Raw genomic sequence first — 16,094 nt, forward strand, 5'->3', positions numbered from 1 at the left:
GCCTGCCTCCGGACTCTGAGGTTAACATCTGTTTACTTACCTGAATGGACCAAGATGCATTTATATAAGTCCTTGATATTTCCACATTTTATTTTTTGCGATGTTGTACACCTTAACGTAAGTGCTGCCATGACTCGGAAATTGGAGGTAGCTTTGAATGACTGCGCTAGATACATTTTCAATCTAAATCGGAGAACTTCAGTGCGTCATTTGCAGAAGGAGCTATTGGGATGCCCTTTCCGATGTTTTTATGCCATGAGATCATGTTTGTTCTTATACAACATTTTAGAACAACGAGCTCCAAACTACGTCTTCACTTAGCTAATGTCATCACATAGTCGTAGAACAAACAATTTGGTGATTCCCGTGCATTCTACATCAAAATATGGACAAACTTTCTTCGTGAGGAGTGTGGTATACTGGAACATGTTACCTCCTGCATTGAAGCTGACTAACTCATTTGCGATGTTCAAGAAAGGCTGCTTGACATTTTTTAATCAATAAATATTCAGTAAGATTCAGTGGAATGTTTATAGAGGCATTTGTGCCGCCAGTTTAGTTTTTAAAGCATAATCGTTCACGTCAATGGTTATTAAAAAGACTTTGTCTTATGCCATGTATTATAAATAAATAAATAAATAAATAAAATAAAATAAATAAACTAAGGCAGATGAATACCATGATAGGCTTGTTGGGTTCAAGATAATGCTGTGTTCTGATCAAATTGAGAGAATCAGTTATGATGAAGGATTTTGGATGCGTTCGCGGGTTTATCCGAAAACAACAGGTCGTCTTGAATAGGTAAAAGGCAAAATTATGAAACTCAATCCTAAATCAGCATTTTATTCTACAATATTACCTATACCACAGGGTAGTTTTGAAATTCGAATGATGGATTAAACTATACATTTAACAAAATTTAACAAATCATGGCATTTATCCAATCAACACCTTAGTGCGCAGTAATTACGATAAAATTGGTGGCCGGTTTCACCATGAGTATTTCACGGTATGCGTTTTTCCATGCGCAAGAATGATTTGAATTACAATATGAAATAAATTAATCATTATAGAAAGAAAACTCAGAAATTTCTGTTTTCACGACATTGTCGGAGTATAACGTAGTCATTGAGGAATGAAACCAAGATAAAATTTAGTGCTTTACACCTAATTTGGAGAATATATCCTAGTTGAAATTTCGAGGCCATTCTATGGCAAGCAAATCGGCCTGTTTAAAACGTCTGGTCCTATGATGGAGCGCATTTTAAGTTTTGATGACTGCACCTAAACCTGGGCCAACTAGCCATGGCACATGTATAAAGCTGTTGATAATAGGTCTTTCTAGCCGCGTGGTCGGCATTGAAGGTTTTATGTTTTGGTTCTATCTAGCACTTAAAAAACTATAGCCTATTTTGTTACTTGGGGCTTTATGCTTTTTCTATGTCTAACAGAGCAGCTTCAGTGAAATAACCTCCGGATTAGTTAGCTCGTATCATATTAGTAACTCTTAGCAATTGATGAGTAGTGGAATGCCCATGGTGAAATCCAGACTGTTCATCTGCAAAAATTGAATTCTCATTGATGTGTAACATCATCCTATTAAGAATAATTATCTCAAACAGTTTAATTATTGCAGAAAGCAAACTGATTGGTCGATAACTTGAAACCTCCGCTGGATTCTTATCCAGCTTTAAAATATGAGTAATTTTTGCATTTTTCCATAATTTGGGAAAAAATTCAATTTTGAAACAGCAATGTCAGGAAGATGTTTGATTATTATGTTAAAAATTCCATCGTCACCAGGTGCTTTTATATTTCTGAAATTGTTAATAATTGATTTAATCTCATTCAAGTTAGTTTCAATTATGTCTGCAGGTAAAAAAATCTGGGAAGAAATTAAATCAAATTAGCAAGTCTTTGAGCCTTTTGTTCATTGGATACAAGAAAACGTTCACCGTTTTTTAAAGCTGGAATAGGTTTTAAAGGTTTCTCAAGAGTCTTCTACAGTTTCCAAAAGGGTTTTGAATATGGTTTCAATTTTTCAACTTTAGTCTCATAATTTTGGTTTCTTAGAAGAGTAAATCTATGTTTAATCTCTTTCTGTAAATTTTTATAAAAAGTTTTAAATATAGGGTCACGAGAACGATATTGACGTCTGCGGACATTTTCAAATGAATTAGAAGTTTAAGATTTTCGTCAATTATTGGTAAATCAAATTACACTTGAGCCTTTGGAACAGAATAATTCCTGGCATCAATAATTGCACATTTTAAGGCTTCCAAAGCGGCATCAATATTCACTTCGTTTTGCTAACCCAGCTCATTATTGAAACTACTCTCAATATGAGTTTTATATCTTTCCCAATTGGGCTTGTGATAATTGAAAACAGAGCTCATAGGATTGAAAACTGATCCATGTGATATAGAAAAAGTTATTGGAAGATGGTCAGAATCAAAATCAGCATGTGACAATTCACTGCATACATGACTTTGGTCTGTAAGTACCAAATCGATTGTTGATGGATTTTTTACAGAAGAAAAACATGTAGGACTATTCCGACACAAAATAGAATAGTATCCTGAGGAACAATCATTGAATATAATTTTTCCATTGGAATTACTTTGAGAACTATTCCATGATCGATGTTTACCGTTAAAATCGCCGATTATAAAAAATTTTGAACGATTTCAGTTCGAAAGATTTCTGGTGAGTTTTTGTAAATCACTTTTAAAATACTATTTGTGCTCGCGTGTGCATTGGAATGGTAAATATGCTGCATCAATGAATAAAATCCCCAGTTCAGTTTGAACTTCAATTCTCAAAATTTCAATAACTTTCGTCTCAAGATGGGGAAGAGCACGATGTTTGAATTTGAATCGGCGATGAATAACAATAGCAACTCCACCACCGGAACCCTGAATCCTATCATATCTATGAACGTAATTGGGATCATATTTTAATTTGATGTTAGGTTTCAAAAATGTTTCAGTATTAATTGCAATGTTCACATTATTTACTGTTAAAAATTCCAGTTTAAAATTTTAAATGATTTATTTACAATCATTGCCAAATTTTAAATTAGAAACAATTTTAAGTGTAAAATTTGTTCCAATTTGAATTGCTTCAAACATTCGCCTGCAACATGGCGTTCATAAGATCGAACATTACCTGTTTTTTTTTTGTTCACACAACATTTATTTGACAAAACATTACCTGTTGCAGAAAAAAAGTTCACTTGCCGTAATAGGCCCCAGGTAATCAATGTCCTGTTATTTACTACCGATTTTTGTTCACCCCCCCATCTTAACGATCATATTCGAACTACTCACATTAGGCGGAATAATGTTCGAACTACCTGTTACCTGTGCATACGATAATCGATGCTGTACAGGAGTAGAAAAATTGGGCGGTACAATCGGAGAATTATCAATGAAAAAGTTCGATATCGATAAGGTGTCAGAACCTTTCCATTTTTTCATTAGTCGGAAAATTTGCTCACTTTGAGGCATGTGTTTCCGATGTCTGATTGAGTTGAAATATTGATGAGTACTTTTTTCGAGAAGACGAAACTTTTGATCAAAATTCGAAATTAAATTTTTTGCATAGGTTTCCTTGACACCAACTAGAGAATTTTTAAGTCCCCAAAAGACGATATTTTACAAAAACAATGTTTTGATGTAAAGATCTCGACGTTTCATGCGTATTTGTTTCATTTGCATTGAACACCCCCCCCCCCCCCTCCCATCCTCCTTCCCTTTACAGACTATGGTGATATGTCAAACCGTCATAGAAACATTTCTTGCTTCCAAAATTCCATTTGCTTGATTAGTTCTTGAATTGTGCAGAAATTTTTAATTCATTTGTATTGTCAAAATACCACAGATATATTTTTCGCTCCTAACAACCTCCAGGTGCTGGTTTCATTAGTTTGATAAGTTTTTGAGTTATGCAAAAATTTGTGTTTCATTTGTATGAGAGCTCTACCTTCCAGAGAAGAAAGAGGTCTAAGACCATCATAAGAACTCTTCCTGGTCCTAGAAACTTCTACATACAAATATTCACATCGATCGGTTCCGTAGTCAGGCAGACTTTACTGTGCCGTCGTCAAAGCCAGTGTCCCTACCGAGAAGTGACCCGTCAGTGTGGAACAGATTATTTATAAACAAATTAAGATACAATAAAAATGATTCGAAATTTCTCGAGTTTATTCTAAAACGGATGTACCGAATAACACAACAAAACCAGAAGTATTTAACAAGTTGACAGGATTCGAGACATATGAAAAAGGATTAAGATTTAGGGAAATGTGATTAAAATACAGCGTCATGGAGTGAGTTTACAAATAAAGCGATCAAGTGGTTGTGTCATTCATAAACCAGAACCAAAGAACTATTTTACCCATCAATTGAAAGTGGAGATGATATGGTTCACATTTCTAAGGCAAAATCTAGTGTCTTAATCTTCTCCGCAGTGAATGAGATACCTGACGGATACAAGATAGCGTCGCAGTCGGCATATACGAGTTTTGATAAAAAACTGATTTTTCCAATTAGTGTTTCGCAACACATTCGCGTATCGGAGTTTAACAGGATCAATTTCAACTAATCCAACCCAGAAATGTTATTGTTGCAGGGCAGAAGATAAAATAAAAACGATGCCTTTGAAGAAGGTCATTCTAATGCATTTTAGCCACAGATCGACTTGAACTGTCCTACAGTACGGTCGCATTTTACCAACAGCTCGAGGCTAAGTCTTAGACTACCGAGAGATATTAAAATTTTGTTTTTCGCTTTCAACAGGCAATCTTTTTAAAAGACTACCTGTTGAAAGGCAAAGTAATAAATTTGTTTTTAAAGTTAACGAGTGATTAGTGAATTAATTTGGTTTGAGATATTTCTACTTAAATTCTATAGTGAAGTGAAAGTGTAGTGAAGTTGTCCAGTTATGCCTGGAAAAAATAAAAAAGCTCGCTTTGATGCGGCATCAAGGAAACGTGAGGCATCTCCTCCAAGTGACACTGAAATTTCGACTAACAGGTATGATATTCTTTCTTCTGTTGGGGATCTAGAATTCCAAACTTCTCATACTGAGCATAAAGCCGTTATGAAGAAGGTTAAGGTTCCACCTATTGTGGTATTTGTAGCAAACTTTAAAGCATTTCGATCAGAACTTTCATCATTTCTATCGAATGTGAAAGTTAATTTTCAAATTGGTCGCCAAGGCGAAATTCGTATTTTGGCCGAATCTTTTGATGGCCATAAACATCTTTTACAGTATTTGACTGAAAAGATGTATAAATTTTACTCTTTTGATGCCAAAAACGAGAGACCGTTCAAGGCTGTGTTGAAAGGTCTCTCAAATGATCAAAGTATTGATGAAATCAAAGATTGTTTGTCGGAATCACTTGGTTTTGCCCCCAACCAAGTAATTTTGGTGAAACGAAAGGCAAATGCCAAAATTTTTCAAACTGGAATACACCAGGAAAATTACTTAGTACATTTTGATCGTACCAAAGTTCATAATTTAAAATGTTTAGAAAAAGCACGTGCTTTATTCAACGTGCGAATAAAGTGGGAAAATTTCAGGAGACATGGAGGAATCCATAATCTTACGCAATGTCGAAATGTTCAAGAAGGTATAAAATTTACAACTAATATTGTTATGAAATTGAAATTCAGCAATGATTTTAAATAATGCTGTAAATTTTCTAAATTGGAATGCTCGCTCTTTAAAAGCGAAAGAGGATGAATTTTTCAATTTTTTAACAGTCCAAGATGTGCATATTGCAGTTGTGACTGAAACGCTTTTAAAGCCAAATATTAAACTAAAAAAGAACCCAAATTTTATAGTTCATAGGTTTGATAGAATTGATGTTGCCGGTGGTGGAGTTGCAATAGTTATCCACCGTCGAATAAAACATCGTGTTTTACCCCATCTTGAAACCAAAGTTTTCGAGAGTTTGGGAATTGAAATTGAAACAAGCATTGGCATTTTATTCATAGCCGCAGTGTATTTGCCTTTTCAATGCACTGGGGAGCGAAAAAATTATTTCAAGGGAGATTTGCAAAAACTCACAAGAAATAAATCTAAATTTTTAATCATCGGTGATTTTAATGCGAAACATCGATCTTGGAATAATGCTCAAAGCAATTCCAATGGAAAAATATTGTTTAATGATTGCTCGGCTGGATTTTATTCAGTTTTATTTCCAAATGGTCCTACATGTTATTCTTCTATTAGGAATCCATCTACAATTGATTTGGTACTAACAAATCAAAGCCATTCATGCAGTGATTTATTAACTCATGCTGACTTTGATTCTGATCATCTTCCCATAACATTTTCATAATTAGAATAGAAAATTAGAATAGATATCGTTCTACGATCGAAGAAAATTTGAATGATGATATTATTTTACAATATAGTGCTGACATTGACAGAGCATTAGAAAATTTTAGCAGCTTAATACTCAATGCCCGGAATTTATCAGTTCCTAAGGCAAGAGTGCAATTTAATGCACCAATTATTGACAGTGAACTTCAACTTCTTATACGTTTGAAGAACATACGGAGACGTCAATACCAAAGATCTCGTGATCCTGCTTTGAAAATTATTTTTCAAGAATTACAAAAGGAAATTAAACATAGATTCACTCTCTTGCGAAATGAGAATTTCATGAGAGAAGTTGAACAACTAAAACCTTATTCAAAACCTTTCTGGAAGCTTTCGAAGGTTCTTAAGAAACCCTCGAAGCCAATTCCAGTCCTTAAAGATGGTGATTGCATTTTTCTAACGAATGAACAAAAATCTCAAAAACTTGCTCAGCAGTTTGAGAGTGTTCATAACTCCAATTTGAACGTAGTAAGTCCTATTGAAAATGAAGTAAACCAAAAGTATGATCAGATCACCACCCAAGAATTTCTTTCCGAAGAGGTATTGGAGACAAACTTGAATGAGTAGCGAACCATTCTCAAAAAATTCAAAAACATGAAAGCACCAGGAGATGATGGGATTTTCTATATCCTCATCAAAAGACTTCCCGAAAACTCTTTAAATTTCTTGGTAAAAATTTTTAACAGATGCTTTGCACTAGCACATTTTCCTACGAAATGGAAAAATGCCAAAGTCACTCCAATTTTAAAACCCGAAAAGAATCCAGCTGAGGCATCAAGTTATCGACCAATTAGTTTACTTTCCTCTATTAGCAAACTTTTTGAAAGAATAATTCTTAATAGAATGATGACACATATTAATTAGAACTCAATTTTTGCAAATGAGCAGTTTGGTTTTCGCCATGGGCATTCCACTACTCATCAGTTACTTAGAGTAACAAATATGATTCGAACTTATAAATCTGAAGGCTATTCGACTGGAGCTACTCTTCTAGATATAGAAAAAGCATTCGACAGTGTTTGGCATAAAGGTTTAATAGCTAAAATGTCAAATTTTAGTTTTCCGCTTTACCTCACAAAAATGATACAAAGTTATTTAACTGACCGCACTCTCCAGGTTAACTATCTAAATGGTAAATCTAATAGATTGCCTGTTAGAGCTGGTGTGCCTCAGGGGAGTATCTTGGGCCCAACCTTATATAACATTTTTACTTCTGATCTTCCTGATTTACCACCAGGTTGTGAGAAATCTCTGTTTTGTGACGATACAAGCATTTCCGCAAAAGGAAAAAGCCTTCGTGTTATATGCAGTCGGCTTCAAAAAAGTTTAGATATATTTTCTTCATACTTACAAAAATGGAAGGTTTCCCCTAATGCTTCAAAAACACAGTTAACTATTTTTCCTCATAAGCCAAGAGTTTCATTTCTCAAACCCACCCATAACCACGTTATTAGGATGAACGGTGTGGTCTTAAATTGGTCTGATCAAGTTAAATACTTAGGGCTAATTTATGATAAGAATCTTACTTTCAACGAGCACATTGAAAATATCCAGTCAAAGTGCAATAAGTATATCAAATGTTTATATCCTCTTATCAACAGGAATTCTAGACTTTGTCTCAAGAATAAACTGTTAATTTACAAACAAATATTTAGACCAGCAATGTTATATGCAGTTCCCATCTGGAAAAGTTGTTGTGCAACCAGGAAGAAGACACTTCAAAGGATTCAGAATGAACTTTTGAAAATGATTTTGAAGCGTCCTCCCTGGTTTAGCACGAACGAGCTACATAGGCTCACTAATGTAGAAACATTAGAAAATATGTCAAGCCAAATTATCAAAAAATTCCGACAAAAATCGTTGCGGTCCTCAATTGCAACGATTAGCTCACTTTATAGTCAGTGAGATAGTTTTAAGTTTATTTTAAGTTTATTTTAAGTTTCGTTTTATTCCTTTTATTCCTTTTTTTTCTTGACAAGTAGGTTTAATAATTTTCCTACAATTACATTATCTTAACTGCGAAAGCTAATAACATTCAATAATACTAAAAAGCGTACAAATATATATAATAGTGTTGAAATGTCACCATTTGTGGCAGAACACACAATACTAATTCTGAATAGATATTTTAGTACATAAATAAATCATTACAAACTCCCCCCCCTATAAAAAAAAATGCATTTTAGCCCTGCGTAAAAATTTTTATGCAGGAACAAAGTCCTGACTAGGGTGGTCGGTATTACCGACTTTTCGATTCCCATTCCCCATAAAATTTCCCAACTTTTAATGGTATTCAGTTGGTGAGAGCATTAGGTTTAATACCCACTTTTTTTGATTGAATGTCTAAGTATACTTGAAAAATCTCTTTTCCAAACGATAGAAATTTTTTTAGGAAAATAAATTGACGTTAATCAATCCGAAACGAATTTTTCCCTAAGGAACCTGTAAAAAATATAAAAGGATTAGGTTTCATGGAAAATTGCATAACTGGACATGTTTTTTGGAATTAACATAAGAAAAACCGATTTTTTCAAAAAAGTCATCGGGGCCAGTTGAAAACATCATTTTCTAGAGCTGCCGCCGAACAAAAGTTTGTTCGTAACACCATTTTCTATCATCTGGAGAGTGAGCCCCAGACTTGTGCAATTTTGGGACACCCTATTGCACATAGGAGTACGTAGAACAAAAACTTGGTCAAAATTTTATAAATGAGTTTTCAGATAGCAAATCTAGAGAAACGTTTCAAAAGGTCTATCTGCTTTGATCGATTTTTTGATCGGTCACTTTCATTCAATCACCGCAACTTATTAAACATCTTTTTTGAAACGTTATTTGCACAAGTTGATAGCGGAGGGATTACTCTAGCATCTGAACAAAAAAACACGCTTGGGAGAGTTAACATTTCCAAAATGAAAAGACGTTTCGGAAAAACGATGAAAGCAGATAGGACCTTTTGAAATGTTTATCATTTACATTGTTTATCATTTACATTTCTAATGTGTTTTAAAGTGGTTTTAACTCTATTAAACTTTATATTTAGACATTAGAACTTATTATTAACAAGTTTTCGTCAAGTTGGATCACCATCACTCTGAAAATCGAAAAAAGTACAAATATAGTAAGAGCTTGTTCTGGTGAATACTTTTTTGCCAATAATTGATTCTGCTACTTTGAAAGCGTTTTTTAAATCACTCGCTTCAAAAGGATATGAATATTTTGGAAACCACAGTGCTTCCAGTAGATCATTGAGTCATGTTAACTGCGTAACTCAACTCATCCAATGGTACATTTTCTCTTAGCATTTGCGTTTTGCGTCTCTTGCTTCGATCACTGCAATCAATCCTTTCCTTGGCCGACATGAATGTGAAGCTTCCGACCAACTTTACAATTTCATGATTAAGCTATACCAATTTTGTCATATTTCGAAACTGTCGAAACTGTCTGTCGATGCTGACGCTCAAGAATCACTTTAAAGTTATAATAACATGAGTAGAAGTTTATATTTTTCGTAGAACATTTCGTGACTTATTCATGGGCTCTAACTAATACCAAGGTTATGATAGTTACTGTCGTTTGTAAACAATTCAGAAAATTTCAAGATGGGCTGCATACAATGTAGTAAGTATCAGAGAATGCAAAAAGGATCAATAGCACGAGGAACACTTAAATTATTTTTCTCGTATTTTGGCCAGCTTTTTGACTGAAATACTCCTATGTGCACTTTGTTTTGATCTAATGTGGTATACGATCCAGATACATTTAACAGTGTTTGGAAAATTTTAATGAATGAATCGTGTGATATGATTACGAAGAATTTAATTTCAATTTTCTTTCACATCGACAGACATAGTTTTAAGCTAGTGAATAACTTCAAAATTCTTAGAGAAACTGAAACTGTTGAGAAGAGTAAATGAATGAAGAAGGAAATGAAATGATGATCAGGCAAGAATCCACAGGAACCGAAGGTAAATACTTCTCTATTCGGATCTGTCTGTTTGAACAGTTCGTCCAAATTCAGTTGAACTTGAGAAAACATTTTTCTCAAGGGACAGTAATTTTTAGGATGAAATTCTTCATTGATTGATTATTTCATCCTGTAAACACTTTGTATCAGGAGCAACTTGCCCATAACTAGGTTCAACCTGTGCAATGCACACGAAGATGCCAAACAAAAAATAAATTCCTAATCCAAATTTATATTATTATATTTGATTTTTTTAGTTTTACCTTGAAATAGCACAAAACGAACAATGACTTGCGTTTTTTCGCGACCATGATTGTGATTGCTGCCTCAAACTATAATTTTCAGAATTTGTAGTTGACTAGTAGGTTCGAAACTCACTAGTTGCCCCTGTAAGTATGAGTGTGTATAGAGATTAGCTGTTTTACTTAGAAAATAAATTTATGTTCAATATTGCTTTTGTGTAAATGTGTTTATAATATACACCGTTATATGATTTTTAACGCCTACCTAAGTTGGTAGCATTCATAAGCCCTATGAAAATTGTGACAAGTTTTTTTTTCAATTTTAAGAAAAATACCGAAAATACCGGTTTTTTCGCCTCTCAAATACCGGTATTTCGGTATTGAAAAAAATATCGGTTTTACCGGTTTTACCGGTTTTTGTTTTACCGGTAAACCACCCTAGTCCTGACATACTTTCCTGACGCAATCAAATATACATCGACTTGAAGACTCCTCGCTTTCGTTGTTGTAATAATGATCCACATCGGACCAGCTACAGTTCGCAAAGTGAAGTTTGAAGTCCAATCGGATTTTGGTTTTTTCGACGTCTTATTATATTGCGGACCGGAACGGGATATCCGAACCGGGTCATGCTTTCGGGATTCTGAAAAGACCGGTTAGCAGAAAAAATAAAACTGAACGTAATTCGAACCACTAACGGCACATTTGCATTGCCGGTTCTATGATTTACATGATCATAAAAGTATATAATTTTAATTCAATGTTTCGAAACGAACTTATATCATGTTTAAAAAAAAAAACAGACCGTTTTGATAGCAAGAAACTGTTCAAAGTAACCAATATTTTCTGTCACGGTGTAACAACAATGCATTTTTCTGGAATATTGTTATCAAAACAAATAAAAAAACGCTATTATTTTAACAGTTTTCACATACCTACCATTCTTCACGAAAATGTAATATTTTCTGTATTTGATTGGATTTTTATAAAAATTCTAAGATTTTAGGTGATTTTCATATTTATTCAGCATCTGCTAAAACAATTTTGCTAGATGATGGTGAATCTAGCAAAGCGACATAGGAGTCATTCCATGCACATCGATCCTGATCGACCATTTCGCTGTAACTTTTCACAGTTGTACCATTCTGACTCGCGATTGCTGCTTCAAAAGGGCCTATTCAAAATGGTAAAAATTTCTATATCAGTAAAACGACTAGTTTGTTTGATTGTGTCTTTAGCAAAGTTGTAGGTAATGAAATTGCCGTTCGAGAAAAAATATATACACTGTAAAAAAAATTCTGCGCCAAATTTTCCAAACTGTCACAAAATATCGAATATCTCAAAATGTACCTTTTTGAGTTTGATTACCATTCCTGTGAATTTTTGTGCACAGAGGGGGTCGCAGAGTAATTGCTCGCTGGGATTGTTGCTACTACGTTTGCTTATTAAGAACTATTTTAAATCCCTGAAAAAATTATCTTTGCTAGGGTATCGAAATTCATAGGAATGGTTAAAAAGTTATAATCTTTCAGTTAGGTATGAAAGATATAATTCATCATCCATTTTACATTGCAAATGTAACGTACCTTATATGTATTCGCTACTTTTATAACATTAGTGAACTGTTTTACATAAACTCCTCAGTATCAATGACTAGTTTATTGAATACTCGTATAAGTAACTATATTGCTTAAAGAATTTAGATCTAAAGGAAACTAATTCATTTTGCTATTTACTTTTATTAAAGAGACATCCCTGAAGACGTGCTGAATACTTATTGTTGGATTCATTCAACATACACTGTAGTTGACGCATTCATGAAGAAACAAGGTCAAGAAGTGCCATTTCCAGGAGTGGACAACTCACAACGAAGCGGTGCGTTGACAATTAGGCATACCAAGTATTATCAATGGGTAGCATTTACATTATTTTTTCAGGTAAGTTCGAAAAATCACATTAATTATTTTCTTACACAATCACCATCACAAATACGCCATTCACATCACTGTTTTTCATAATTTTAGTTTGTGATGCTATTTTTGCGCTTAAAATCACTAGCAATGTCACAATTCTTATAAGGTCGCAAATCAGAACGGTTCATGTTGTTCAATATTTGTGTTAATATCCTTAATTAATGAAATAAAATCTAAACAGTAAATACCAGGCATGGTCGGACTCCGTACACAGTACAACACTACGTGTGTATTTCAAACTGTGACTAAGACTACAAATTTCAGAGTACTTAAATTAACTTTCTAGTAGAGAACCTATTATGTCTCATTACACAGTGCAACGATTTTTTGCCTTGGCTTCTATATATGATTTCTTGATACATTTTGATGCAAAACAAATTTCCCCGAGTTTAAAACCTATTTCATTTTGAAGGAAAAAAAGCCCATGTTAAATTTTTCAGAAATCAAAAATTTTCCATGTTTTTTCGACGCGATTTTTTTTAAAGCCGGTTATCGAAATTCTAAGAGTTTGTCCACATAATAGCATTTTCTTGCCCATTTTTTTAGGAAAGTAGATCTTAAATCGGACAAAACCTGACTTCAAAACGGTGTTTCTACGAAAACAGTTTCGGCATGGTTTTTATATATTCCACCGAGTAAAATAATATCAAGTGTGTAGAGCGGTAATGGATCCGCTAATATCTATATTTGATAGTCATTTTATGACTTACATTGAGGAAATCAGTCTCAGAAATCGATTGGTAGGTAACTGATCCACGTAAAACGTCAGCAACATGTCCCTTTTACCCCAGTTTCCCTACAATACTGTCATAGGTTGATCTCGACGTAGAATTATCTTCTTCGAAATCTGTTCAATGTAATATCAAGAGTGTAAGCGATACTCAAAGGTACAATAACAACAAATCAACATTTACCCCCTTTTGCGGGAAGAGGGTTGCATTCTTGGTCAGGTCCGGTCGAAACATAAAAATCTGTATTTAGATATTAGCGTATCCATTAACGCTCTACATACCGTAAACTGGGGTGACTTTGATCACTTTTTTGATTGTATCTTAAATATTTTCGGAATATACTAAAAACAATATTGTTTGATATTTTTAAAATAAGTACTGGCATGCATTGAGAAAGATTCAGTCACTACTTCAAAAGTTTAGTAACGATTTTGCTGTTTCTAAATAAGCTCTAAAAATTTTAGACCAATCATCATTCCGGGGTGACTTTGATCACTACATTAATTTGATGAATATGGAGTAACGCTTTGCTACTTTCACTAAATTAAACAGCCTTAAACGAGTTCATAAGTATGGAAAGCGATTTGAGGGCCATTCACATTCTACGTGAACAGTTTATTTTGACAAATGTCCAAGATTCATACAAAATTTTTAGAATATTTATGAATGATTATCCACTGAGAGGGAAGGTGGTCTAAAATCATCAAAAACCAGTCCACGTGAAATATGACTTATGCAATTGTCCAAATTTGCATGTTACTTCACGTCTTGGGTTTTTGTTAAGAAGAAATATGTAATATGCTGTGGAGATTAATGGGACTCAACTTTTTTTTTCTCATATCATTTATTTGACACGGCACAAATACAATTTAATGTTTAACGGCGCCAATTATATCTGAAGACTTAAAATCTTAAAGCAAATTTTTTATCCTCGCTGCCGACTACGAGCTGAAATTAAGTCTGTCTTAAAACTAGGATGTATTATTCAATCACTGTTTTGTAGTTTGATGGTCGTCTGATGCTCTTCGAATGGCCATGAATATGCAGCATGTATGGATTTGTTCTACTGAGCCACGATGTCATGAGCTGGAAGAGGGGCTTGTAATTCTCGGGTCCTGAAGGTATTGTGCGGGGGCTAGTTGCTGGTTATGGTTCGTTGTTGTTGTTCGCTGGTGTTCAAGTGGCCTATGGTATGTGCCGCTGAGCCAAGTTATCACTGAAGGCCTCGGGTTCTCAGGTCCTGGTGGATTCGTGTGGGGTGCATTTGTTGATTCCAAAACCTCTGCTTAAGGTTCAAACGTGTTCTTGTCGTTTTTTTGGGTGTAGACGGAGGGGAAAGGGACTAGACTGGGGCATGGATGGATTTTAGGAAAATGTATAAAAGGGTCATGTAGGGTATGTCACGGCTCGCCAAGACATCACGAACAGGAACAGCTGGCCGTCTACCTCCGGCCTGAAGGGAAGCTACTAATTTAGACCTGGCGTCACGGTGGACAGGGCATGACCAAACAACGTGCTCTATGTCGTGATAACCTTCACCACAGGCACAGATACCGCTTTCTCCGAGCCCAATACGACGGAGATGCGCATCAAAACTATAGTGATTGGACATAAGCCAAGACATCACGCAAATTAAATCTCGACCTACATCCAACCCCTTGAACCACGGATTCGTCGATACCTTGGGTATAATGGAATGTAACCACCTTCCCAGTTCCCCTCTGGTCCAAGAATTTTGCCAACTGATGATCGTATTCTGACGTACAAATGCAAAAAATTCATTAAAAGCAATTAGTCTTTCATAAATTTCACCGTTTGTAGCGCCCACCTTAGCCAAAGAGTCCGCTTTCTCATTGCCCGGTATCGAGCAGTGAGAAGGGACCCACACTAAGGTAATCTGAAAAGATTTTTCGGATAAAGCACTCAGATGTTCCCGTATTTTCCCCAGGAAATACGGAGAGTGCTTAACATCTTTCATCGATCGGAGAGCCTCAAAGGAACTGAGACTATCCGTAAAGATGAAATAATGGTCCGTGGGCATTTTTTCGATGATCCCTAGGGTGTACTGAATTGCAGCTAATTCTGCGACGTAAACAGAATCAGGATTATCGAGCTTATGGGAGACGGTTAAATTGTTATTGAAGATACCGAAGCCAGTGGACCCATCGATAAGTGATCCGTCAGTGTAGAACATATTGTCGCAGTTGATGTTTCGATATTTATTGGAAAAAATTTTGGGGATCTGCTGCACGCGTAAATGATCCGGGATTCCACGAGTTTCTTCTATCATGGATGTATCGAAAAACACAGTAGAATCAGAAGTATTTAATAAGTTGACACGATTTGGAATATTCGGAGAAGGTTAATATTTTGTGACATGTGATTGAAATACAATGTCATAAAACGGGTTTGAGAATTAAGTTCGATTAACCTTTCAAAATTTTCAATCACAGGACGGTTCAAGACCTCACATTTGATAAGAATACGAGAAGACAGGCTCCAGAAGCGGTTTTTCAATGGTAGAACTCCAGCTAAGACCTCCAAACTCATCGTATGGGTCGATTGCATGCAACCTAAGGCGATACGCAAAAAACGATATTGTATTCGCTCCAGTTTGATCAAATGTGTGTTTGCTGTGGAGCGGAAGCAGAAACACCCGTACTCAATGACAGACAATATCGTTGTTTGGTAAAGCCTTATAAGGTCTCCCGGGTGTGCTCCCCACCATTGTCCGGTTATTGTACGAAGAAAATTCACTCTTTGTTGGCTTTTTTTCATCAGATATCTAATG

The 16,094-nt window shown here is 35.0% G+C and overlaps 1 protein-coding gene across 20 annotated transcripts in view; it reads left to right on the forward strand.

Annotated features, from left to right (window-relative positions):
- Positions 1 to 16,094, forward strand: part of LOC129732121 (innexin shaking-B) — a 234,823-nt gene that overhangs the window by 118,156 nt on the left and 100,573 nt on the right. For all 20 annotated transcript variants that reach the window (XM_055692653.1, XM_055692650.1, XM_055692640.1 and 17 more), the window contains one exon: positions 12,347 to 12,536. In XM_055692653.1, the coding sequence (XP_055548628.1) occupies positions 12,347 to 12,536 (190 nt within the window). The remainder of the gene's footprint in view (positions 1 to 12,346; positions 12,537 to 16,094) is intronic.

The sequence above is a fragment of the Wyeomyia smithii genome, chromosome 3 (assembly GCF_029784165.1).
Source record: "Wyeomyia smithii strain HCP4-BCI-WySm-NY-G18 chromosome 3, ASM2978416v1, whole genome shotgun sequence".
In the NCBI taxonomy this organism is placed as follows: Eukaryota; Metazoa; Arthropoda; class Insecta; order Diptera; family Culicidae; genus Wyeomyia; species Wyeomyia smithii.